Here is a 27,520-nt window from a genome sequence, read left to right as displayed (position 1 = left end):
CAATGAACTTTAAAACAGAACAGTTCGATAGATTTTTGGGAACTTTTACATCTTTCATCTTTTCATCAACTTTAAGCTTAAAAATATTTGTTTTTTTTATAAATAATTTTTTAATTTTTTATCATCAATTATTTTGAACTTGTAAATTTCATGGAAAACGAGTGTTTAACAAGTATATGTCTATTTCCAAAAAAGGCTAAGTGACGGGCTTGTTTTGAGAATAGCATAGAAGACATGCGTATTGTAAAAAGGATATAAGTTATTCTCTTTTTTCCAAAAAAAGATGTAAAAGTGTCATGAAATCAATAACCTTCCCCTCCAAAAAAAAGTGAATACTCCTATAAAAACCTTTTCATTTTTCATTTTCTGCCACACAGGAAACTTTCACAGTTGTCATGGTATATTAAAAATTCTTGAGTTCAATTTGTAGGAGAGCGATGAACTTTTGCATGAAATCACGAGCACTTGGAAAGCCTTAAGCAAACTTTTCAGCGCAACTTTTCAAAAATACTTGGGATATTAGGCATTCATGCGGGAGCACACAGCCAGGCTATAGTAGCAGGAAGCATTAGAGTTTTTTGCAAGTCGAGAGAGAAACTCGTTCATTCAAGGTAAAAGATAACCGAGCGATACGGGTCAATGGATTTTAAGCGGGCAGTTCAAAAACCACTCGTTTTAGATTCGTTTCAGTATAACGCCCAGGTTTAATTGCCAACATTGGAGGAAAAAAACCCCACTAAATGGTGGATTCGAAAATTTTTGAAATTGTGCGTCAGAGAGTGGTTTTTTTGACTTCTTTGACGTGTTTAGCGTGATTTCATGAGATTTTATCTGTAAAACTTCTGTCCATTAAGACTACATTTTGTAATTTAAAACTACAATCTTTAATTTATTTTAGAAACAACATATGCGCCGTTAGTTTCCCTATGCAGATAATTTTTTTTTACGTATAGCCGGGAATTGTAGTTCCTAATTGAACCAATTATTTTCCAAGCACGTGAGCGCCAAAATTGCGAATGCGAGAAAAACAAGATAACCCGTTTCATTTGGTTCGTTGACAATCTTCGAATTCGATAAAATGCACATGTTCTTTTAGAAGGCTATATTGAAATCAGACATGATCATATCGGAGAAAACACAGAAAAAACAACCCTTATACCAACAAAATAGAGATTGGCGCCAGCGTGATATGGGAAATAATTGATTCAATCGCAAAATGAAGTCCCCTTTGTCTATACATTTTGTAAAGCAACAGACTCACTATATTCTCCTAAGAATTGGACTGCATTTTGCAATTCGGAACTACAATATCTGGTCCAGTTCAGAAACGACTTGTGAGCCATCAGTTCCCCTATGCAGATGAATGTTTTCACAGATATGTCAGAAATTCTAGTTCCTAATCACGAAATGTAGTCCAATTTATCCTCTGTGTAGTGCATTTAGAATTAGGAACTACAATATCTGGTTCAGTTCAGAAACGACTTGTGAGCCATCAGTTCCCCTATGCAGATAAATGTTTTCACGGATGTGTCAATCACGAAATGTAGTCCAATTTAGCCTCTGTGTACTGCATTTTGCAATTGGGAACTACAATATCTGGTTCAGTTCAGAAACAACTTGTTAGCCATGAGTTCCCTATGCAGATGAATGTTTTCACGGATGTGTCAGAAATTCTAGCTCCTGATTGGGAAATGTAGTCCAATTTAGCCTCTGTGTACTGGAAGTCCCTTGTATTGCGGTCGGTGGATGGTGACATTCCATGTTGTCCGTGCACACACATACCTCAAAATATGGCAGTTGAACGGGTTTGGACTGTGGAGGCGCCGCGTGCGACGATCATTTCCGATTACTGGCAAAAATACTTTCACATAGGTGCTCGACGACGACGGATAATTAATGAGTCATTCATTTCAGCGCCCAGAGTAGCGAGGGCTGGGTGCTGGGTGCTTCCGTTCAGCTTCTGTGCAGTTCGCATAACGGGCGGGGTTGGGAATGAGCTCTAAACGTCGGTCCCTTCCACTCACTCTGCTATGCTAAGGAAAAACGCCGTATGAACCTTCAGACGTTGTCAAATTTCTTTTGATAAAACACGAATTTCCTGGTAAACTTGTGAAAATGTTCCTTCCAATTTTTCAGATAATTTTCGGCGCATTTTTGCATGAAGTTCCTGAAAATTTCAAGGAAAAATATTCAAAATGTTCCGCAAAAATATACAATTTAACGGAGGGAATTTGGCAACTCTTGAATGTTCATACGTTGTTCTTCCTTTGCACGGCAGCACTGTGAATGGATTCAAGGGCGGGACTAGGGCTTAGAAATCTTCTTAGGCCCCTTTGGAAAAAGTGAGGAATTTTGCAAAATAAGAACGAGACCTAACATCGTTTAGAGTGTATATTGATAGATTTTTCGGTTGGAACAGAAGAAATTGGACGCATTTATGCTGAAAGGAACTAGATGCGTGTGGGAAAGATAGAGTGCGCTCGTGCAAATTGCATAAAAAACAATGTAAAAGTGGGCGTGATTCTTCATAGGTTTAAATGGCAGAATAACCGATATATCGCAAAGCACGCCACGCCACTGTTTTGGAGGTAGAAGAGTCTTTAAGATCCCTTACGGGAGGAGTGTCTTTCTGTGTCCCCCCCCCCCCCCGACTAGGACCCCAAATAAATAGAACTCCAACTCAGATGCAATGAAAGTAATTTGGAGTTAAAGCAGGGTCATTTTAAAGTGGATTCAGATGAATTGAAATACAGTCACTTTTGACTCAAAATTAACGTCAGAGTTGGCTCGTTCTTATCTTCAAACCTGCGGAAACAAAATACTATCATTTTTAACAATGTCTTCTCTGGTAAAATAGAATTTTCTGAATGTTCCTCATTCCAAGGTCTTCCATTCCAGATTTCATACCACTCCTTCTGAGTTTTTTCGCCTCGTAAAACAATGTATAGACGTTAATAACTCCGCATATGCAAAATCGTCCGACTCGTGCTAGACCCATCATTCATCTATTAAGCAAACTTTCATAATAATTGGCCCTCCCCCGGCGTGGGTTATGTGTGCGTACAAAATTGAAAAGTGCTAAGACGTGTTTTTTCATCATTTGATGTGTAAAGAGTGCCTAATTAACAGAGGTGATTGATGAAAAAATGCGCAGATGTTCAAACACCTGTTTCCTGATATTCTATGGAAACACTGCCGTATTAGTATACACAAGGGGTGCCTCCGCACTCTTCTGCCGTGCTAAGGAAAAACGCCCTAAGTGCATTCTAGAGTTACCAAATTCCCGACAGTAAAATGTTTACTTTTCAAGAGAGTTGTGAATATTTTCTATTGAAATTTTCAGATAATTTAAATCTAATTCCGAATGAAATTTTCTGAAAAATTGAAGGAAAACTATTCACAGATTCCCCGGAAAACTCGTACTTTGACAGAGGAAATTTGGCAACGTCTCATGGCTCATACGGCGTTCTTTCTAAGCACGGCAGTATCTGTAACACTTCGTTTACGGTCTGATTGTCCCAAATTTGTGGCGGATCTGGGACAGAGAGGACTGGGAGGAAAGAGGGGATCTGTCACTTGAGAAAATATAAATATAAGTAATGCTAAACAGTGAAACTTTGCCGAAAAGGTGTGAAAAAATGGGCCACTGACAGGTTTAGACTGGAAATTGAGGCGTCTAGTTCCAAAAGCGGCAATTTCCGTTGCCCTGTCTAAAAATTGTGCCATCATTATAATTTGGAAAGTGAAAGAACGGGAAAACATGTTCATGTTTTCTCGTGAAATTTCTGTTATTAAGCGAGAAAATTTGGAAAATTTTAAAAACAGCTGAACGTTTTGATTGTTCCTCACAGGCAATTAATATGATTACACAAATTTTAGACAGGGCAATGGAGATTGCCGTGGGTTTGGAACTAGGGGGCCTTAACGAACCTTGCATGTTTTTTTTTTTCAAAATCTTAAAATCGTATAAAACGATTGACGCAAAGGGTGGCATGAAAATCAACTTCTGAACGAGTTCATTGGAAAGGAACTCAAACACAAATCAAATGGAAGTTAGATTGTACATTTGTACCTTCTCTAGTAGTCTATTGACTGGCAATTAATTTTCATTAATGTGCTGACTGTTGATATTTAACACGTGTTCTAGGTGCTGAGAGATGAAGATCCTTACTATGACACAACCTTGGAATATGGAATGGTCAACGTCGCGCTGGACATGGAGGATGAGGAAGCAGGATATATGGAACACTTCTTTAGAGAGGTAGGTCAACGTGAGCCTTGTTTTACATATAAATCCATGCTTTCTGGGGCTCATCCGGAAATCGAGTTACGCTCTTGCGCCAGAGGAGCCGTCCATAGATTGCGCCAGACACTTTCCCCGTCTTACTGTGTCCAAATGGGCCACTAAACCATGTGTTTTTTACTTAATGTTAAGTACCACGTGAGAAGATTACGTCCTGATTAATTGGGTATTTTTGGAGCCAAAATCCTGGACCCACCCGCTTTTAAAAATGTCGAAGACTCGACAGAATTTTAAACGCGCCGGAATGGCGGGAAAATATAGCAGTGAAGTACTGTGAGGGACGCAGTCACATCTCACATCGCTATCTCCTCTGATTCACCACTGATGTTTGTTAAATTAAAATGTGTTTTCAAGTGGAATTGTTGCTTGTTTACCACAAATGACAAGAATGAGGTTCGATTCATTGATTCTGAAGCTATAGTTTGGACTTTCCTACTGTTTTCAAATACGAGGAGTACAAACGCAATTGACGGAATTTTCGTATTTTTTGAGCTTTGTGTGGCGACATCATTGCGGTGAAATTATTAACGTTTGTTGTCTTTTAGTGACTTCTTTTGCCTTAGAAATGTATTTCAAAGTATTAAAAAATTACTTAAAAAATGAGAAAAATGCGCATGCCACATAAGTTAATTCTTAAAACGTGTCAAAGTCGTTTTTTAGATGTTCAGTTTTTCTCCTTTCAGTGAATATCTCTGAAACAATTTTGACTACATACAGCAATATGGAACTACAATTTCTGGCTCGGTTTAAGAACGGTATATGTACCATTATTTTCCCTGTGCAAATAAGTGTTTCTACGGATGAGCTGGAAATTGCAGCTCCTAATAATGGCGATTTTGCACACGGAACTTTCATTGCTTCATGTGAGAGTACTTAATGAGCTGAGTTCGCGGTATTTTTCATAATTTTTTTCTGAAATGGGAAAACTGTAGGAAAAAATATTTAAAAGTGAGAAAACTCGTGACGTCATCTAGTAGCATTTCACATTTGGACGGAGTTAAACAGAAAGGAACCAAGCCACATCGGGATCGAACCGAGAAAAAGAGGTTTTAAGTTTGGCTCGTGCATAAGACTCAATGTAAAAAAGATGAACTTGAAGTTCAATTCCTGCAAAATTTGCTCCAACCAAAACTTTGAATTTTTAGCGATAGATAGTAGAGCAGCGGTGGAGTTCAAAACCACTCATAACTCAATTTTTTCCAAAACGTGGGTTGGTTCCTTTCTGCCCAACTCGGTCCATTTAAACACAAATATATTTCAGTAAATTGGTTAGTTTGCCATATTTCCTCTAATAATTGTCCAATTCAGGAACCAAGGATATCCTCGTGCTCAGTTCTCTTAGTAGTCTCATTTTTAACATGCACTGGGGAAAAAAACGCATTGGATCTAGAGCCCAGACTCTTGAAAACATTGACAAGAAAAAATACTCTAGATTCAATCAGATTTAAGCTTAAATGAAAAAGACATCACCTCAAATTAAGAGGCTTGGTTCTTGATTTAAACAAGAATCCGATTGTATTTTTTCTTGGCGATGTTTTTAAGAGTCTGGACTCTAGATCCAATGTGTTTTTTTTCCAGTGTGAAATTGACAAAATCTCAGACACCTCCCTATTCTCAATCTCAAAATGTTGTCCGTTCACCGTTTTTAAAGATGTTCCGAAAACCGTTCATAAAGCGTCAATGCGCTATTAGAGGACCCATAATTGTCTACTTCCAATAATTCGGATACCGGTCGCGGTTGAGGAGCGGATACAGTATTGGATCACAGCCTTGTCGAGTAATCCACCGCCCGCGCCGCGCCGCGCCGCGTCGCGTCGTCGGTGCGGCGTCGCGACGTCGCTTCCGCACTGGCGATCTCGCTGGTTCCGGCTCGAAGCGTCCCGCAACGCCGCGCGTTGAGGTTAGAGGTCATCGATAGAGAACGGTCCAAGACCTTGGACCAGTGCGATCTCCTTATCAATTGATTAAGGTTTCCCATTGCACATCCTGTCCCCTCATTCGTGGAAAGGAGAGGGAAAGTTAATTTGTGGATACTGGATAGCCTATGATCCTGAGGGCTGATTGTTAGCATTGATAGACAAAGGCTGTAGACAAAGAAGACAAACGAAATATAGAGGGATCGTATTGGTGGAGGCGGGTGGTTGCAATGGACAAAGGAGGTAGGTGATAGACAAATTATCGGCAACTCACGAGAGACCCTGTAGTTAGTCCATACCCATTTCAACCAATGTGATCGCTCCGTGCTTCCTATGTCTTCTTTGTCTATCGCTTTGTCCATCAATTTAAACAATCAGCCGGCAGGACCACTAGACAATTGCAAAATCGGTAAATAAATCACCGTGATACACGTTCCCCCATGAAAATTTCGCGTGCAATACGATGTGCATATCACAAATTTCCAATTGTAACTTACGCGGAAAAGCGATTGACCAAACAAAAATGGGCCGAATTTTACAGAAATGCACCAAGTCGCATTTTGAAAGTAAGATGGAAAAAAGAAGAACAAACCGTAGTTTAGAGCGGTAGTAAATGCTACATAAACTAAGTAAGATGGAAAAAAAGAAGAACAAACCGTAGTTTAGAGCGGTAGTAAATGCTACATAAACTGAGAAATCGTCAATCAAGACAGGAAAATTTTTAAAATACTGTTAAAATTTTCGCTTTAAAAACCCTTGTAGGGTATATCTTCTTCGGGTGACATTTTCGGGGGGGGGGGGGTAAATTTTAAGTAAGAGCGTGTTAAAAAGCTCTTAAAATATCCACTGTAGTCTTTCAAAACTAAAAATGTTTAACGGTGGTGTAAAAAACCACTTATTAAAATATTCATTTTTTAAGGAATTTTTTACGAAATTCACACAGTTAAATGAACGAATATCCATTGAGGTACATCCTTTAAAAATAAATCAAATAAAAAACATTTCATTCAACCGCGGGAAATCCCGAAAAAGTCTCGATTTCTTACACGGTAATAAATGCACTGACTACAATGCAGAGATAATATTTCCACGGGAAAACCCTTGCTTGTCCATCCAGTATCCAGTTTGGCTAGAGATATAGGTCATTTCATATGTAGACTCATCGGTTATCATCGCATGCTCGAGCTAGAATGAGTGCATCCACTTGCATCCAAAAACGCCGAAAGTACATTCAACCGTTGCCAAATTGCCTCCAATAAAATCTTCATTTTTAAGGAAAGTTATGAATATTTTCTCTTGGAATTGTCATATACTTTAGATCTAATTTCAAATGAACTTTTCTGAAAAATTGGAGGAAAAATATCCACACTGAGAAAAAAAGTTCGGTAAATCCGAACTAGTTTGGATCATATGGAACCACGATTTTGTTCGGTACACACAACCGAATTATTCTGTCTGTTCAACCGAATTGTTCGGTTTGTGCAACCGAACCATAATAAATTATTACAGTTCGGTTCAGTGGACCGAAAAGTTCGGCTGAGCAGACCAAATAATTCGGTCGTGTGTACCGAACAAAATCTTGGTTCCATATGAACCAAACTAGTTCGGATTTACCGAACTTTTTTTCTCAGTGCACAGATTTTCGTGAAAATTCGAATTATAATAGAGGAAAGTTGGCAACGTCTGATGGCTCTTACGGCGTTTTCCGAGCCGCGGCCGGACGCGCGAGACAGCGTGGCATGGCATGGCGTGGCGTGGCGCCGCGGCGCATGCGTGCGGGCGTCGCGACGCGACGCCGCGGCTACGGTCAGCTTGGCGATAAAAATTGCACAATTTTCAGTGGAAACGAGCTCAATGGCGGCGACTAATTGTGCCGGGATGGGATTCCGATTATGACGGACGCTCCATCATCAAGCCGAGCACGTCTCGCTCCGGTCTCGTCCAAGCTCATCGCTCGATGGCCCATCCTTGGCATCGCTTCAAAGGCTCGCCTTGGAGGCGTTCCTGGCCACCCGTCCGTGTACTCGTGTTAACAAAAAACCCCGCATAAAATATATCCACACGCTGCCAAAACTGCCGTGCTGAGGGAAAACCGCGTATGAGCTATCTAGACTTGCCAAATTTCCCATGATCAAATATTTAATTGGACGTATTTATGCTAAAAGGAGATATGTGCAAGTGGAAAGATGGGGTGTACTCGTTAGTTGGGTCATAAGAAACAATGTAAAAGTGGATATAGCTCCTTTTGAGAAAATTGAGAAGCGGGATTTGACATTAAATCAAAAGGAGCTAAACGCCAAAATATGCTAACTCATGAGCCGCGGGCATGGCAAGAGAGCCTTGTGGACAGGGCTCACGAGTTACAACGCCCCGACGACCATCTCCCCGTCGTTAGAGTGCGCACTCATTGCCGCTGACGTCACAGGCGCTTTATATTCCCCATTCATTCTTATGGCCCGACCACTAACGAGCACACCCCATCTTTCCACTTCCACATATCTCCTTTTCGCATAAATACGTCCAATTTTGAGAAAAGAATATGAACTTTCATTTTTGACATTTTCAGGTAATTTAGATTTAGTTACGAGGAAAATTTACGAAAAATTCAACGGAAAGATTCACAAGTTTTTTTTTTTAAATTTTTATTAAATCAAAGGAAATTTGGCAGCTGACAAAGGTTCATACGCGGCGTTTTCCCTGTGCACGGTAGAAATGTCGCCACCTTCCGGCATAAGTATCAGAAGCGCCAATCTCCATAAGACCAATGTAAACCGGAAAAAGTTAATCCCGACTGTTGTAGACACAACAGAGACAAGAATTTTGAATAGAAGTTCAGAATGACTTTTATCACCTGGTTTTAATCAGGGCTGGATTTACCTACTTGCTGCCCATGGGCCGCCTGTATTTTGCCGCTCCCTTCTCATTCGTTTTGAAACATCAATAAAAACCATCAAGTGAACGTGTCTGCGGGGGAGGGGTGCATAAGACGCGTTTACTCGTGTTGGACAAATTTTCTGGGAAAGCCTTGTCAACACTACTGGCAAAAGTTCTCGGAGCTTTGCGCACAATTTAAGTTTCGTAAACCTATCTCTTTGTGGACAAGGCCTTCCATTCATAAGAAATGAACGATGATATTATGAAAGAACAAACATAAATGTGGTTTAATGATTTTAACTTCCGCCGCGCCCCGCAGACCGCACCGTGTTTGGCGCAATGCGTGAAGTATTCATGCAGTCTTGTAGGCGCTATGCGTTTCAAGCCGACTGCTGCTGACCGCAGTGTATTTGACGCAACGCGTGAAGTATGCATGCAGTCTTGTAGGAGCTAGGCGTCTCACGCCGACCGCTGTTGACCGCACTGTGTTTGATGCAATGCGTGAAGTATTCATGCAGTCTTGTAGGCGCTAATATGTGTTACATGCCGACCGCCGCGCCGAGGGCTTCTCCTTTTCATCTCAAGTCCTCATCATCATTTCTCTCCAAGTCGCGCCGTTCCAGGCCAAATTGCGTGTTTGGTCCCTCTCTTGACTCGACTAATTAAAGGTGCTGTCACTTGTATCACTGAAATACGACAAAATTAGAAATTACTAAACTCTCAGGAAGTGAGAGATTTTATCGCCTTTTTTCGTTTGTAACTTTTTCTTTCTAAATCCGATTTTTTTATTCCTTCATTTAAAAAAATTGCAAAATTTGTCGCCCCCTAGATTTGACGTCATGGGCCGCGGCCCATGTGGCCACCCCCTTAATCCGACCCTGGTTTTAATAATAGGTGCATATGGACCGTTTTTGGCCTATTCTGGCTGAATTTCCTTAACTTTTTGCTTTTAGCTCATTAAGGATTTATTTTGTACGAAAGTCATCCTGATTTGGTCATTTTCGGTCTCTTTTCGGGTCTAATACTGACTTAAAGCATGAGTCGGAGGGTCGATTCAGGCGGACAATGCATATTTTGAGGCATTCAATGGCAAACCTGCAAAGCTCGCATTTTTGCCAAAATCGACCTTCAGACCCATGTTTAGCTGGCCTAAAAGGGTCCAATACTAGTTAGACCCGAAAAGAGACCAACAATGATCAAATCATGATGACTTACTGTATGCCTTACTGGACTGCGTTTAGCGAAAAGAAACCAAGTCACATCAAACGAAAGTCTTTATTAAGTGGGCAATTTAATTTTTTACAAGAGAACGTTTGTGCGGATTCCTTTGACAATTTTAAGGAATTTGCTTCGCACTACGCAGACAATTCACAGAAATTTACAAAAAAGTATTCGCACAGCCGTATTCATGTAAAAAATTAAACTGCCCAATTAAATTTAGCAAAAACTGATGTGGCTTGGTTCCCTGCTTAACGTGGTCCAGACATTCACAACTATCCTCTAGAATCAAATATTTTGAAGGGGGAAATTTGACCATTCGAATGTTCATGATCATTCGGAAGTTACCAGGTTTCTTCCAATAAAATGTTTATTTTTAGGGAAATATTTCTCTATTTTGCCTTGAAATTATCAGACCTTTTAGATCTAATTACAAACAAAACTATCAGAGAGATCGGAAGAAGAATTTGCGCAAGTTTTCTCGAGTCAAAGGGAATTTGGCAACGCCTGAAGGCTCATACGGCGTTTTTCGTTAGCGCGGCAGTACAGGGGCCTGACGTTCACTCTGGCTGCATCGGTTTTCGAGAGGGTTCGCCCGGTGCTCATCAAGAACAGCGTAACTCCGATGGGAATCCAAAAGCTGTTACGCGGTTGTTGGCGTGGTGGCAGCGACCATCGCGGTCGGCCGCGGGCGATGGTAATGGGTTTCACCTTCATGCAAGTTTTTATCGTCCGGTGTCCGGTAAACGTCCTCTTGCTCGACATTTCGTCGCTCTCCTGACAAAAGCACGTATCTCCATTTCAACGTGAGCCCGGAGCGAATGGGTTTATTCGGAGAACAGGGCTCACGTGGAAAGCCAGGTACGCTGTTTTGTCGGGAGAGCGACGATTCATCGCCAGCCACTGTCACCAACGACCGTGTTGCCGCCAGTTCCAACTCACCGGGACAATATGAATCGTCGTTTTTCTTACAAAAGAACGTAACTGCATCCCGGTGTTGCCAGATTTCCTCTTGCAAATTGCATTTTTCCAGGAGAATCTTGGGTATGCCTAATTGAAAATTTCGCTGATTTATCTTCGATCACATGCAAAAAGCGTGAAATTTTGGACTATCATTGCACAGGCATATTCCTGTAAAATATTTAATTTGTTTCGTCAATTTTGCATTGTCTTCTCGCAAATTTCATTTTAACTTAAGAGAATCTTGGGCATTTTCGACTGAAAATTCAACTAATTTTTATTCTGATCTCATGCATGCAAAAATCAGAAATATTTTGGGTTAATATTGCACGAGTATATTCTTGTAAAAAATTGAATTGTTTGAGTCAATTTGGCGATGTCCTCTCACATATTGCATTTTCAATGAAAAAATACTGGGCTTTTCTTACCGAAAAGTTCACTGATTTTTATCCTGATCTCATGCAAAAATAAGAAATGTGTTGGACTAGCATTGCACCGGTATATTCCTGCTAAATATTTAATTTGTTTCGTAAATTTTGCATTGTCTTCTCGCAAATTTCATTTTTACTTAGAGAATCTTGGGCATTTTTAACTGAAAAGTTCACTGATTTTTATCCTGATCTCATGCAAAAATAAGAAATGTGTTGGACTAGCATTGCACAGGTATATTCCTGCTAAATATTTAATTTGTTTCGTCAATTTTGCATTGTCTTCTCGCAAATTTCATTTTCACTTAGAGAATCTTGGGCATTTTTAACTGAAAATTTCACTGATTTTTATCCTGATCTCATGCAAAAAGCAGAAATATTTTGCACTACATTGCAAGAATATAGTTATGTAAAATGTTGCGTTTTTCGAATCAATTTTGCAACCTTGGAATGAAGTTAAGTTGTTTCGTCCAGGTAACGACGGAACAAGCGTATTTGGATGGATTCAACCAGAAAGAACCTAAATGCATTTTACGTCGCGTGATATCTTCTGAAATTGTATTTTTTTGACAAAAAACCAAGCAACAAAATGCCTTCAAACTTTCTTTACACTCCTTCCAGCTTACATAAAAAGAACACACTTATGAAATTTCAAGACAGGATGATGAATTTTCCACTAAGAAAGTAAAGCACGACAGGAAATAAGACAACGTCTAATTTAGTTCGGTTGTTTCCACCTAAATCCGTCGATTTTTCCTCTGGATCCAATAGAGAGGGTTTAGAGATGAAACACGTGGGGTCAAAGAGGCACCGAGTCACCCTTCTTCACTTTCGTGAAGTTGCAAAAAAACTCTGACTTTATTTTTGGCAATTTGAATTTTATTTAAAATTGTATATCACACAATTATTGAGATTAGCGTTATAAAGACCGAAAAATATCATGAGTCCAAGAAAGTATTATCACTCCGATTTCCTTTGCCAGAAAAAAATGAATCTATGCCTCTCTGACCGTTATTTGTCCTTACAATTGTAAACTATCATGGTGTGACTTCAGACGTTTTTTTTGGAGGACACGGTTAATGTAGTCACCTGGAGAGAGGCACATTTTGGCAATTTTTGAAAGTGTTCAAAATTTTGGGAGGTTGTCCCCTAGGTGGACCCCTAAAATTTCATTTTCCCAATTTTTTTTCATTTCTTTGAAAGCAGCGTAAAAATAAGATGTAGGTATAATGGTTCTTTCTGTGGAATCTGGTTTCTAGTCTCGTGGCGGAAAGTGTTTTTGTGCCCTTTGATCATGTGTAGGTACATGTTTATTCTTCGAAGCTCCAAAGAAAACGAGAACAGATGTACGCGCCCTGATAATACTCTAAGGAATGGAAGACTCTCTTCCCTAGAACTTCACGAGAAAATGTAAAGTAGAAAAAAGAGTTTGCATAATCCTCCATTGGCCCGCCACAATAGACTACAGCTGTGACTCATGTTATCGCCCAGCTTGGAAATGCATTGGGGAATCAAAGACCATGGGGTCACTTCTTTGCTCCGTTGGAAACAAAAACTGTTCACCAAAAATCTGACATTTTGCGCGTTCTTTGTCTTAACGTTTTCATAGAAGACCCCTTTTTGCTCTAGTCTTATTACGGGACTCAATATTTTTCCCCTGCGGATTAAGATCCCTTTCCCCGTGGGACGGTCAGATAAAAATAAAATCAGTTATGGGTTATTGTCGGTTTGTAGTGTAAGTTATTGTAAAAATAATTTTGTGATTGATTGTCATGAAAATGTTGAAAAATAATATTGAAAACATTAACGCACGAATGGGTACTGTCAGCTACAGTATAATGCTCTTCGAATGTTCACAAGACGATCGGGGTGGGGCTGACAAGAATTATCTATCTGAATTGATAAGGATTGAGGAAATTTGAAAGACCAACAGAAAAGCAGTCATTCAGTTCGGTGAACGTGCATTCAATGCTAATATGCAAGAGTTCGTAAAAAACATAAACCTCTCATACGTCATCATGACAGATAATAAGCCGGTAGACAATGCATGAACAAATCATTCTATTTCTCTGAAAATTTCAGGCGGAGAATCGTGGACACGCTGAGAAAAAATACTTCAGAGCCCAGCACTGAATAAGCCTCCTATATGTAAGAATGCAAAAGTTATTTTCTGGAATCGACAGCTCTTTTCGACTGATGATGATTCATTAGACATGTCATTATAAGAGACAGGAACCAAAATTTTGTGTTAATATGGGAAGTAAAACACGAAGTAACACGAGCATTTGGTTAACTATTTTGTGTTAATTTTCCCTATGTCAAAGCGACCAAATCTTTGAGTTGAAAAGACCAAATCTTTGTGTTGAAAACCTGCGAGCTCGTTAAAAATTAGAAGACAGCCGCCAGGATCAAACCTGGATCGCATCGGTGAAATTTTGCGATTTATCGATTGATCTGCCATTTAATCCCATGGAAAAGAATCAATAGACAGGGTGTTTGCAACGAGCACCTTAATGATCGATTCTTTACCACATCTTCAAATGGAGAAATATTTCGATAATCGATCATTCATGCCACGCCACTGCTGAGTAATAGGTGGGAGAAAAAGAGTAGAGTAGTTACGCAGACCGCACTGTATTTGACGCAATGCGTGAAGTATTCATGCAGTCTTGCAGGTGCTAGTATGTGTTACATGCCAACCGCCGCGCCGCGCTGAGGACTTTTCCTTTTCATCTCAAGTCCTCATCATCATTGCTCTCTGCGCCGCGTCGCTTTAAAATTACGTGTTTTCTTGTGTCACCGAAAACCGAAAGACGCTTTTCTCGTTTGTAATTTTATTTCTGAATCCGATTTTTTCTATGCCTGTATTTAAAAAAAATTGCAAAATTTGCCGCTCCCTAAATTTGTCGCCATGGGCTGTGGCCCATGTGGCCACCCCCTTAATCCGGCCCTGCATCACTCCCTGCCTACGTCTAGTTCATGCACTAAAAATCACACATTTCTGCTGCTGGGCTGGCTGGTTCACTTTTTGGTCCTGACAAACAGGGCTGCAACCCACGAAGAAAACAGTTCTGCTGTGATTAGAAAAAACGTCGCATGAGCTATTAGGCGTTGTCAAATTTTTTCTGTCAAGATACGAATTTTCAGAGAAAACTTTGAATATTTTTCCTCCAATTTTTCAGAAAATCCCATTTGCAATTAGATCTACATCATCTGAAAATTCCAAGAAAAAATGTTCATAGCTCTCCTTAAAAATGAACATCGTATTGAAAGAAATTTGACAACTCTCGAATGTGCATGCGGCGTTTTTCCTCAGCGCGGCAGCATTCAAAACGTCGCTCCTCTGACGTAAGAGCGTATCTCGATTTTTGCATGAGACCCAGAAAGCATGGATTTATATGTAAAACAGGGCTCACGTGAGAATCGAGATACGCCCTTACGTCAGAGGGGCAACGAAAAGTCGTATTCCTGCCGGTGGATTTTGGTTGCGACAAGCGAGAAACGCAAACATTGGGTCATTGCGTGGGCCGCTCACTCGAGAGCAAAGCTCATCTTTCCACGTCTCCAAGTTCACGACTTGCTCAATGCATGTATAGACTTCCGGTCATAAATTTCTTTGTAGTGCTTCATCGCTCTAACCAAACACGTGTGTTCTCCTGTGCGCAATCTGTCTATTATTTGAGTAGCTTGTCGTATGAATCAGTTGTTTTCAAAAGGGAACGTACAAGTCCATTCCTCGATGAGTCTTTAGTTAATATGCCATTTTAAGCAAACCAGGGCTCATGCAAAAATGGACTTGTTCTCTTTTGAAAACAACTGATTCGTATATCCTTGCACCTTGCTTCCGCGGTATTTCGTAATTAAATCCACGAGACGCACACAGGACACAGGTGTTGAAATCATGGTTCATCGCGGAAACTCAAAGAACTGTCTCTACTTGTGACCACGATTCATCCCATTTATTCATGAAATAGAACAATGAAAACGACGCAATAGTCCGGAATGTGACAACTGAATAAAAATACAAACACGATTCAGTTAAAAATTCAGTTAAAATGAAAAAACATATTTATTTTATAGTAAATATGTTTTATTTTTACTCCAGTTAATTTTTAGGTAGTATACATTATGTTAAATCTTAGTTGATAGCTAGTATAATTTAAGCTAAACTAAAATTAAGCATTTTAAAGACATTTTGTATGTCTAAATGTATTTTCTGTACAAATGTTATTTATTTTTTTGTGAAAAAAAAAAAAAAAAAAAAAAAAAAAAAAAAAAAAAAAACCACACAAATGTGTCACCAACGGAAAAAACTATAAAATGCTGAGCAGTTCCAACGCCAAAGCGTTGAAGGGCGCTTCTTTGACAAATCATATTATTGCCAGTTTCTACACCCGAAGACTGCCGAAAATTAAAATTAAGTGGGAATCCTTAACCGTTAAACCCTTCAAATCCTCAGGTCGACTGTGAAGATCTGCAAATTTGCGCAAGCACTTTGTGATGAACTCAGTCGAGTGGTACATGGAAACATAAAGGATGCACTGTAAATCAGACGACGGGAAAGAGCGGCGGAACGTCTAAAGCTGGTGCGTCAACGCGATCTAGCGGACAGCGGCGTCGCGACGCCGCAAGGTAGGGCGCACAGGGGGGGGGGGAGCGCGGCCGCGTGAAGAGGAGCGCAGCGGCGGGGAGGGGAAGCGCGGGTCCCGGCCAGCGGCGACATCGGCGCTGGACCCATATTCACGGCGTGAACAATCTGCCAGGCAGCGCTGATGTCTCCGCTAACTGGAGTTGGGGGTCCTTATTCATTCTCTTGGTCCATGACATAACCTTAAACCTTCAGCTCAATGCCGCAAACAGCTGACGTGTCGATGCTGCGCTAAGAAAATGAACCAATCACAAAGTAGCACAGTAATACGTCACTAAAATGAAGAGATCACGTGACTGTTCGTAATATTTTCAAATCGATCTGAAAGTACTGCCTCGGATATAAGCATTTAAAGTATAAGGAGGCCCTAAAATAATTTAACCAGGTAATACGTCCGTGCGAGATTCTTATGTCAAAAGCAAAACATTTCACGAAAGTGTTTACAAATACCAAGAGCAGAACAATCTCCAAATTTTCCCGGGTGTACCAGAATGGCGTCATTACCCATAAGGCAAAAGGTTATGTAGTATAGTACATGTTACATCGGGGGAGTCGAACGGCTGGAAAGGGCGCATCTGGTACCCAGAAGCGCCCAAAATGGAAATTTCAGTGAAATATTTCATGAAATTCCACGAGGCTGAGAAATATGTTTTTATTTTTAGGGGCTAGAGTATGCAACCCGCACTTACACACGCAAACGTAGAAGAAAGTCTCAATTTTTAAATTTTGCGAAATACGAAAAGGAACTGGGGCTTTTCAATATCTTTCATAAATTTCTGAAATTTCATGAAATATTACACGTAAAATTTCAAGATTTTATTTTTCATGAAAATTTGCCACCCTGGCTGGGCACTAACTGTTTAGATCAAATGGAGCCAACTAGTATGGCAGTAGTGCTGACCCCTTCAACATTAGGGTCCAGCTATACAGACTGTAGGTCTCAACAGTACTACCATATCAACTGGCTCCATTTGATCTAAAAAGTTAGTGCTCAGCAAAATATTCAGGAAGCTAATTTCAGAATATTTCCGGTAGTTTCGGGATCCTAAGAGCTCCCATTTTTAATTTGATTAATTTAAAAATAAATTTCAAAGAATAGCGAAAAGTAAAACCTCAGTATCACAGTCCGGTGTTAATAAAGTGATAAAAGTGGACTTTACTACAATTGCTCGCATTTTTTTAAGGTTTGCTTCACAGGCAACGTGATTTAAATTGAATCGTGACATGCGAAACCGCTGATGTCCATTTTTCCAGTCTGGAGTTTTTTAGAGTTGATAATATTTTTCAGAGTGATGCTACCCCGAAAGTGGCATTAATACTAGTTTTAAAGTTATCTTAATCCCAAAGCGAGTCCTTGCATCACTTTCATGGTTGTATCAACTCTTAAAAAGTATTATTTACACAAAATAACTGAAAGCTGGAAAAATGGACATTAGCGGTTTTCGCACGACACGATTTAATTATATTATCAATCGCAAATATCTTTTGAGCACGATAAATCAAAGGCAGGTTTGTGATTTAGGGAACGCAGAGCGCCTGCAATCTCTAGTGCATGCAACACGGACATCCCTTAGACACGAATAGTTGCATTCAATAGTTGCGATCGACATAACCAGCGCGCCTGCAATCTCGAGTGCATGCAACACGGACATCCCTTAAGTACGAATAGATGCATTCAAATCCTTCATCTTAAAATGTTGGTAGATTCCTCCACACCCCTCAGAGTGCTCTGTTGCCAATCGTTCATTTTGGAGTTTTTTGTTGACCGAGGTCCGTGTTTTTCCGAGAGCGGTCACAATTTCAGTTTATCAATAAGAAAAATGCAACTCTACTTCGGGAATGCTGTTTTTTTCGGCAAACAGGATGTCAATTTTTGCTTACCCGTTGAAATTGAATTCAATTTTTTTTTTTTTTTTTTTTTTTTTTTTTTTTTTTTTGCTCGATTTCTTCCGATGTATTCCAAGACTTCGGCCATTATAACCATTTTAATATCATCAATTGCTGATGAACGGAATCTACAAATGTGTGATCGTCTCAGGAGAAAGGACGACCTTAATGCCGCAAATTTCAAATTGAGATAGTGTGTCTTCCCATAGACGAAGAAACGGAGCTCTACGTCAGGCTTGTAAAATTGACTGAGATATTTCAATTTTTACAAGAGTGTGACTGCGAGTATTAGAGAAAAAAACAGTCAGAAACGCCCAATGCTTTCCTAATAAAAATAAATTTTGCTTCAGGACAGGGCCGGATTTACCTACTTGCCGCCCATGGGCCGCCTGTATTTTGCCGCCCCCTTCTTTTTCGTTTTGAAACATCAATAAAAACCATCAAGTGAATGTGTCGGAGGGAGAAGGGTGCATAAGACGCGTTCACTCGTGTTGAACACATTTTTTGCGTAAGCCCTGTCAACACTACTAGCAAAAGTTCATGGAACTTTGGGCGAAAGTTCAGTTCCGTAAACCTTTCTCTATCTGGACAAGGCCTTCCATTTATGAGAAATGGACGAAAAAATTATTAAAGAACAAACATAAATGTGGTTTAATAATTTTAACTTCCGCCACCGCGCCGCGCTGACCGCATTGCGTTTGGAACAATGTGTGAAGTATTCATGCAGTCTTGTAGGCGCTATATGCGTTCCACGCCGACCGCTGCTGACTGCACTATGTTTGGCGCAATATGTGAAGTATTCCTGCAGTCTTGTAGGCGCGAATATGTGTTACATGCCGACCGTCGCGTTACGCCGAGGGCTTCTCCTTTTCATCTCAAGTCCTCGTCATCATTGCTCTCTGCGCCGCGCCGTTCCAGGCCAAATTGCGTGTTTGGTTTCTCCCTTAACTCGACTAATTAAAGGCGCTGTCTCTTGTATCACTGAAAGACGACAAAATTAGAAATTACTATATTCTCAGGAAATGAGAGATTTTGTCACCTTTTCTTGTTTTTAATTTTTTTTCTGAATCCGATTTTTTTATATACCTACATTTAAAAAAATTGCAAAGTTTGCCGCCCCTAAATTTTCCGCCATGGGCCGCAGCCCATGTGGCCACCCCCTAAATCCGGCCCTGCTTCAGGAGAAACTTTGCGACGTTGAAATGTAGTTTAGTTCTTTCATCTGAAAACGACGATTGGCACCACTATCTAGTTGAGTGATTTTATAAACCATTTAGGATACAAAAAAATGCCTAAATATGTTGGAGCAAACGTCTAATCAGAGACAATATATTTTAGAGTTCCAGACAAGGAATCAAAGGAATGTAATCGAGTAAGACAGAGGCTACATTCGGAGGTCATGGCTATACCTACTTTTCGCCAAATGATTTGAATGATGAATGTCAGGATTACCACTTTGCAAGTTGAGTTTTTGCCAGTTCGGATACCATTGTTAAACCAATTGTTCATCTCTTGCAAGATGTCATCCAGTAGGCGTATTTGAACTAGGACTTTCCGAAAGTAACTTTTAGTCAGTATATTATAGGGAAACATAGCAGTGCGGTGTCTCTAAAATGGATGTATTTATGCTAAAAGGAACTATGTTGCATGCAAACCCTGCGCACACAGTTCCCATTAGCATGAATACGTCCAAATATATTGTCTAGCTGTGTCTGATGACAAGATTTTGACCGATCAAGGATCCGAATGAATCTATATCGAGGTGGCTTGATTTCTCGACCGTCTCTCGGTCTCATTTCACTTCCTATCTCATCCTTGGCACTCTCCTTGAGAGTAAATCCACCTCGTTTGAGACTTTTTATCAATCGCTCCGGTGATACCTGTTTAATGATCTATTCAACTGCATGACGCGAGGATCCGGTGTCTATAATTCTGACGGTGTGGAAGAGGTGCGGGTACAACCAACACATACCTGGTCCGCGTATGCGATGCTTTGAAAAGTTTTTTCGAGGGAAGTTCCATCTTTCGTGGGTACACTCAAAAATTCAATGTTTTTTTTCTTTTTTCTTTTTTTCTTTTTTTTTTTTTAACAAAAATCAATCAATTGCAAAAATGTAGGTATTATGTTATTTGTGGGCAACCCCATCCGACCCCAAAATACCCTGGTAAAAATTGGCAGTGGGATATGTGTTCCAAAATACTGTGAACCTACAGCCGGCTGTAAGATTTACTATAGCTTCTACAGCCGGCTTTACAATTTTTTAAAGTCTTTTATGGCCGATGGTAATAAAGCTACAGCCAGGCGATAAACTATATAGCTCGGCGATAGGAACTATAGCCCGGCTGTATAATTTTTCATAGCTTCGTATAGCCCAGCTGTACGATTTTTTTCGCTTTCTACAGCCGGCTGTATGATTTTCTATCGTCTTCTATAGCCGGTTATAAGAATTTCTATGGTACTTTGAAACGCAGCTCCTGTTGCCAATTTTTACCAGGGTACCCTCTAGGCACTCTTGCGTATTTTAAAGTTTTTCACCCATCTTCCTGGAAATCTCGATGAGATTGAACCAAAATTGGTCTGAATTCACATTAAATACTTTACTTGATCGGCTCTTGATAGGATCGATTCATTTCTGTTAAAACCGATCCAAATGGCCTTGCCAACGTTTATCTGATACTTTGTTTAAAAAAAGGGGACTTTGGAGCATAAGAGGCGCATAGGTGCAGTTTTTGCTACTTCGAGAAATACGCGTTTAAAGTTTAAAATTACATGGAGCCTTATGGCGAATAGAAAGTTCAAACTCTCTTTTTGATGCTTAGAAATTGGAATTTGGGAGTGAATTATTCACAAGATTTATTATAAAACCACCTTTAGTTGAGTTAATTAAAATCTCAATCTTTTCAAAAACTGCACTTATGCGCCTTGTCCTCCGAGACCCTTAAATCGTCGTTTCCTTCAACGAAAAACGTAACTACATTCGAATGTTGCCAAATTTTCCCCGCAAATTGCATTTTTACCATGAGAATCATGAATATTTCCAACTGAAAAATTTACTGATTATTCTTCTGGTCTCATGCAAAACTACGAAAAAATTTGGACGCAAATTGCACAGGTGCATTCTTGTAATAAATCAAATTGTGTGAGTCAACTTTGCAACTTTGGAATGGAGTTACATTCCTTTGTCAAGGAACCGACAAAACGAGTAATTTTTTTCATGATATATGGAACATGTTAGGTTTTTTAGCATTGACCGGCTCGTTTAGGATCGCGTTCGTGAGCGAGTAAAAATGAGAGGCGGGTAAACTGTTTACACAAGTAATTTTGACGTAAGATCTGAGGTTAAAACACGGAGAAAATCTTATCTACGGAGGATGACAGGCTAAATTGAGTGTTTTTTGATTGCAGGTGGAAGAATCACGGTCGCTGATAAGGAATATGGAGGAGCACGTCAAAATAATGCGCTCGCTTCACAGTCAACTACTATCCTCGCCCAGGCAAGATGAAAGTGAGTATCCATATACAGCACCCTTTTCAGCCTTCCATTTTCCCCCGGGAAAAATCCATGTTTTTTCGGGAAACTTTTTGCATCAAGTTCGGTGACATAGGGTGTGAAAATAGCAGGGATTCTGCGAAAACTGGCAAGCAAAAAAGCAATACTTTTACAGTACTTTCTCTTCTCAAGAAATTCAGTGCCTCCATTTCAGAAAAATTCAATACTTTTTAAGTACTCGTGCCCCTCATTTTACCCCCGCCACCCTCCTTCCTAATGTTGGACCCAAAGTCCCCTCCAACCCTCCTTTAGAGGCGTCTATCGGGTAGTCCTAACCACCCTCGCCTAAATATCTGACATCACGTATGAAAGGTGAAAGGCCCTTTGAAGAAAAAATTCACCGAGGACTTCTGTTTAAGCCGTCCGATTGGACTGAATTTTGCAATTAGGAGCTACTATTTCTACCTCATTTTCGAATAAGGGAAAGCAAAGATAGGACAAAAGTCACATCAGAAAATGGCACCATTCAACAGAAATGTATCTGCTAATGCCGGAATCACACGCTGAATAAGGGAGCTGAATGCGGCTTGTGCTGAATGCGACTGAATGTCACGTGTCGCGCAAAATTCAGCAACGATTCTCAACGACCATCGGATAATGTCGGATTTGTCTGAACTATTCGAATAGATCTGATACAAATTTGGATGAAAATAACTCGAAATCGCAAAATTTCAGCCGTTGAGCCATGACTGTTGAGTTCCATTTTCAGCTGCCAAGTTCAGCGTGTGATGCCGGCATATCCAATGGGCTGACTGATGATTGAAGCATTCAGGTTGAAGTGACTTTTGTCCAATTTTGTCCAGTTTTATCCAACTGCCTCGCCAAATTGTTCAAAAATTTGTATCCAGAACCCGAAAATCCGACTTTTTCGACACAAAAATTATGAGTTGGAAGGATCCTAGCGTAGACAGCGGGAGCGAGTAAAACTCGACACAATCGTGACGATTTCCATGCGCAAACGGGTGGCAACTTTCGACGAACAAGCGTCGCGTCGCGCACTGACACATGAGTGTTAATGCATGCCGCTCACACTCACAGCTGTAACGTGCGTCCACCTGTGTGCGTGGTCGCGGTGGTGGTGGATAACGCGATAACGCTCCTCGTACTGCTCATGTAGTGTGCGTGACGAAATAGTCAAACCACCCCCCCCTCCCTTCCTCCAGACCTCATGTCATCGCTCCTATGACGTGAGGGCGTATCTTAATTTCCACTTGAACCCTGTTTTACGTATGAATCCATGCTTTCTGAGGCTCACGTCGAAATTAGAGATACGCCCTTACGTCAGAGGAGAGAGGGAATGAGCTGTTGTGTCTATCCGCCCGTGCCCGTCGTTTTCGCACCGCCGAAATAGTGACGCCTGCCCACACTTCCTAAGATGCGAAATTTCATGAAATTTTATAACAAATAAAATTTCGAAATACCTAGAATTTCATGAAATTTTAAGGAATCGTTTGTAACTTCTACGATGGACTTAAAATGTCACTAAGCTTGTGGAAATAATAAAATCTTAATTCAGAAAAAGAAAAAAATAACAGTGGAATTTCTAAGTTTTTTCACGAGATCTCGGATTATTTTGGGGGGTTGCATACCGATGGCCAAATTACGAAACCACGTAACTTCATTGCGATGTTTCAAAATTTCCGCTCCATAAAATCCGACGAAAAAATCTTAATTCGGAAGAACAAAAATGTCAGTGAAATCTCGAAGTTTTTTGAGGAGATCTTGGATAATTTTTGCAGGTTGCATACCGATCATCAAACTGCGAAACCACGTAACTCCAATGCGATGTTTCAAAATTTCCGCTCCTGTTGAGTTTTTCCCATGCGAAAGAGGCCAACTTTTTAGTTTGAAATTTTTACAGAAAATTAAGTATGCCAACAGAGGAGAAAAGTGAAGAGAATTTTAAAGGAAATATGTCGACTATAGTTATATCTAATGAAAAAATAAACTAGGACTGGAAGTCTGAAACGTCGCAAATGGAGGAAGATACGTGGTTTCACACTTTGGCCATCGATGCGCAGTTCCTGAAAAATTATTGAAATTTCATGAGGAGTGAAACAAAATTTCGTGACACTTCACTTTGCATCTTTGTACACCTCCATCGGAATGACCGAAAAATATCTTCCCACACTAAAAGAAAGCGCCGTACGAACATTCGAACTTTTTTTCGAAAACTTAGCTACTTCCAAGCATTATTTCCTTTTCTTTGCTTTTTCAGGACTTAAATTGGAACTTGATGCCCGCACAGAAACAGTCAAACACATAGCCAAAAAAGTGCAGCATCGTCTAAAACGTAAGTGTCATGAAAGATTCTGAGTAGGTAAATATAGATGTCATTAGACCCAGTTTCAGATTTCCTTTTCATCTGTTTGTGCAGGCATTGAAACTGCAGTTTATACAGTTATAGCGATGGCTACAGTTAGAAAATATGCATCTCCATTGCAATGTTTAAAAATCTCTAGTTGTGTTTAAGTTCTTTTTTTGTTTTTTTTTTTAAAAAAAAAAATTAAGTGATTATTCCTTAAAATTTTCTGTGAATGTTTTAAGTAAGATGACTGAAGAAAAACTAAAAATTTTAAGAGAAACTGTCCATTAATTTGCTTGTCAAAAAGAAAAAAAAACATGAGCAAAGATTCGCAATGACTCACTTGGAGATACACATTTTTCAACTTTAGCCATGCATCCATAGGGAACAGATTAATTAAGATGCAACATGGTCTAGTTACTACTCCAGAAATATATGTACATTGTAGCGAAACTCTGGAATAGTTTCTAACAAAGGTGTACCTATTTCAGTTTTTAAAGCTACTTCGTTCCTTACACCTTTTTATGTAATGCAGGAGAAACAGTGATTTTTAATCCATTTTTTACTTGATATTTCTTAAGCTATCAGAAATATTCTCAAAAATTCCATGAAAAGTTATGTATTGATGGTGAAACTACAAAAATGCGTATCTCAGTGGCAGTATCTCAAAATCTCCGCTCCTCTTTCATTTTTCAAAAGAAGATACTCAACTAATATTATAGCTTGAAATGTTCACAAAATATTTTTCATACAGAAAAATGAAGTTTAGTAGCTCTCAATGTAAAAAAAGAAGTTTCACAGGAAGTCTGAAACATCACAAACCGAGAGACGCATTTCTGTCATTTTACCATCGATATTTGAAACTTAAGTGGACGTACTTAGGTATGCTAAAAGGAACTATGTTATACACAAACCCAATGCACATGGTTATTTTTAGCATGTCTACGTCCAACTGTACTAAAGTGAAGTAGGATTTTGTTGCCAGAGCTAGAGCGAGGGATACGACAAGAGGAAGAGGACTTGGAGCCCGGTTCGAGAATCCCTGCAGGGTTGAGAATTCGAAAAACACAGCATGCAACAACTTTACACCTGTTTGTCAAAGCAATTACAGACTTCAATGCTGAGCAGGTGGATTATAAGGAAAAATGCGAGGAGCGGATCCAACGAGTCGTTTCAATAGGTATTTTCTTGTTCTTTAAATTATTTTCACATTTTTGTTACCTATGCTGATTTTACGATGACAAACGTAGAAGTGTCGGTTTAATTTTTAGCATTACTGCGGCAAATTAAATGGATTATAATATAATTATCTTTGGAGATAATTTCAAATTTTGATCATGCATACATTCTTGTATCAAAAATAAGAGGATTGGACCTCTGGACAAACTGATAACTCAGCATCATGATAAAATGTATTCTAAAAGGACATGTTTTATCTACCATGTATTAGAGTGGAATGTGTGAAAATGGGATATTTTCCCCCAAGGCTGTAAGTAAAATGTGAAATCAAAAGTATTACATAAAACAACGCAGGCTTGTTTTCAAAAGCAGAAACACCCAAGTTAGGCTGGTATATGACATGGTTTTTTTTTTTTTTGTCTCTTTTCAGGAATTGATTTTCAATTTTCATGAAGTAATATTTTGTAAACAATCATCTTTTATACCAAGTTCCATTACTGGAAACATTAAACGCTGATAGTTGGTGAAACAAAAATAGATATCAACAGCCATTGAAAAGAAAATTCCTCCAGAGCGTGGATAAATCTTATGTAAAAATGATGAAAGTTTTTTAGGGATGAATTCAAAAACAGTATTTCTTTGTTATTTTCCAGCTAAAGCAGAGATCTCAGACGAAAAGTTGGAGGAGCTTCTTGAGAAAGGAAACTATGGCTCAATTTTTAATGGTGATGTAAGTAGTGACAACGGAAATTTTCAATTTGATAACTGCCCAAGAGGCTTAAAGTATTCTCACAACCTCACCTACTCTCGTAAAAACATTCTTGACTAACAGGAGTGAAAGGTGAAGGGAAAAAGGTTTGAATGCCAGTTCTCAATTGGAGAAAAACAGCTTAACTTCATCAGGCGTTGCCTAATTGCCTTTCATGTTTTATTTTTTTCAATAAGAAAATAATCAAACCTTTGTAATGGAATGTTGTAAATTTACTCTTTACATGCCAAGTTATATGAAAGTTTCAAGGCGCTATGTTGTTTGGTTCTATCTTAAAAAAATAAAAGTTAAGAGAGAATCAGACAAAATTAAATGTGGTTACGCAGATCTCGGTTCAATCCTTTCAAATGTTCACAAGAAAAGTTCTTGTGCAATAATTTTCTCATAAAACCAAGATTATTATGACTGAGCAATTAACACACATGATTGGAAGACAGTCGATTGCTGGTTGACAGTATTGAATGGAACATTTTTATAAATTGTTCTTGGCAAAATAAGTATTTTTGATAAAATTGTTTTCTTCATCTTACATTCAGATAATTACCGAGACGCTAGAGGCAAGGCGTGCTCTAGAGGATGTTCAAATTAGACATGAAGAATTGTTAAAACTGGAGAAGTCTATCCAAGAGTTACGAGACTTATTTGTAGAAATGGCTTTACTCGTTGAACAACAGGTGAGTTCAAAAAAATGTATTACTTTTAACAGAAATCTTGTTCAGTGTTTTTTTTTTCTTTCTTTTTTGAAATGTAAAAACCACTGAAAAAATTTAAGGCAAAAGGCAGCAACAAAAATAATTGACAGTTGCTGAAATGTGAAACCGTTCGTAGTTGCCATCCCCATTACATTTGTTTTTTTAGCGCTACAGTTCTCCGAATTAAGAGCATGTTGTCGTCTCCTGCGCAGAAAAACATATTTTGTCTGGGCTGTTTTAGTATTACTTTGTTGGCATTTTACTTTTTTATAAAAGAGTCATAATCACATGAATTTACCTGAAAGTTTCAATAATTCTTCTTTATACTTGTGAGACGAGACACTAAAATACAAATTCGTATGCTTTTGTTCATGAAAATACTGAGACAGTGCAAACAAAATACATATATTGGTGCAAGAGATGAAAATGAGTGCTTGCTCTGTCGCTTTTTTGATGATCCCTCCCGAAGAAAAAATATATCTTGCCACCAAAATAGGCACATTTTCTATACCTTTAAATATGATGCTGGGAGTGCTTGACCTCCTAATCATTTTCCCTGATTTGGGAAAAATAGAATTCTTTGTTACAAATAATCACATAATTATTGATTTATAAACTATTTCATGACGTGGACAAATCTTTGGCTGAGACCTGAAATAGAAGTGCATGATATGAAAATCAGTAGTCAAGCACAAAGAAAGAATCCCTGCAATCATCAAAAAGATTTTTTGATTTATTCTTTACCTCTTTTCTTTTTTAATTTTATTTGATAGTGTTGGTTTGAAAGTTG

The 27,520-nt window shown here is 39.2% G+C and overlaps 1 protein-coding gene across 1 annotated transcript in view; it reads left to right on the top strand.

Moving 5' to 3' along the window:
- LOC109030256 (syntaxin) overlaps positions 1–27,520 on the top strand; it is a 31,269-nt gene that overhangs the window by 2,878 nt on the left and 871 nt on the right. Inside the window, exons 2-7 of the mRNA XM_019041127.2 lie at positions 4,148–4,261; positions 21,641–21,740; positions 24,004–24,078; positions 25,076–25,270; positions 25,923–25,999; positions 26,575–26,712. Of these exons, the coding sequence (XP_018896672.1) occupies positions 4,148–4,261; positions 21,641–21,740; positions 24,004–24,078; positions 25,076–25,270; positions 25,923–25,999; positions 26,575–26,712 (699 nt within the window). The remainder of the gene's footprint in view (positions 1–4,147; positions 4,262–21,640; positions 21,741–24,003; positions 24,079–25,075; positions 25,271–25,922; positions 26,000–26,574; positions 26,713–27,520) is intronic.

This window comes from Bemisia tabaci, chromosome 8 (assembly GCF_918797505.1).
Source record: "Bemisia tabaci chromosome 8, PGI_BMITA_v3".
Taxonomy (NCBI): Eukaryota; Metazoa; Arthropoda; class Insecta; order Hemiptera; family Aleyrodidae; genus Bemisia; species Bemisia tabaci.
Note: the sequence above shows the minus strand (reverse complement) of the source record. Positions and strands in the feature narration are given on the sequence as shown.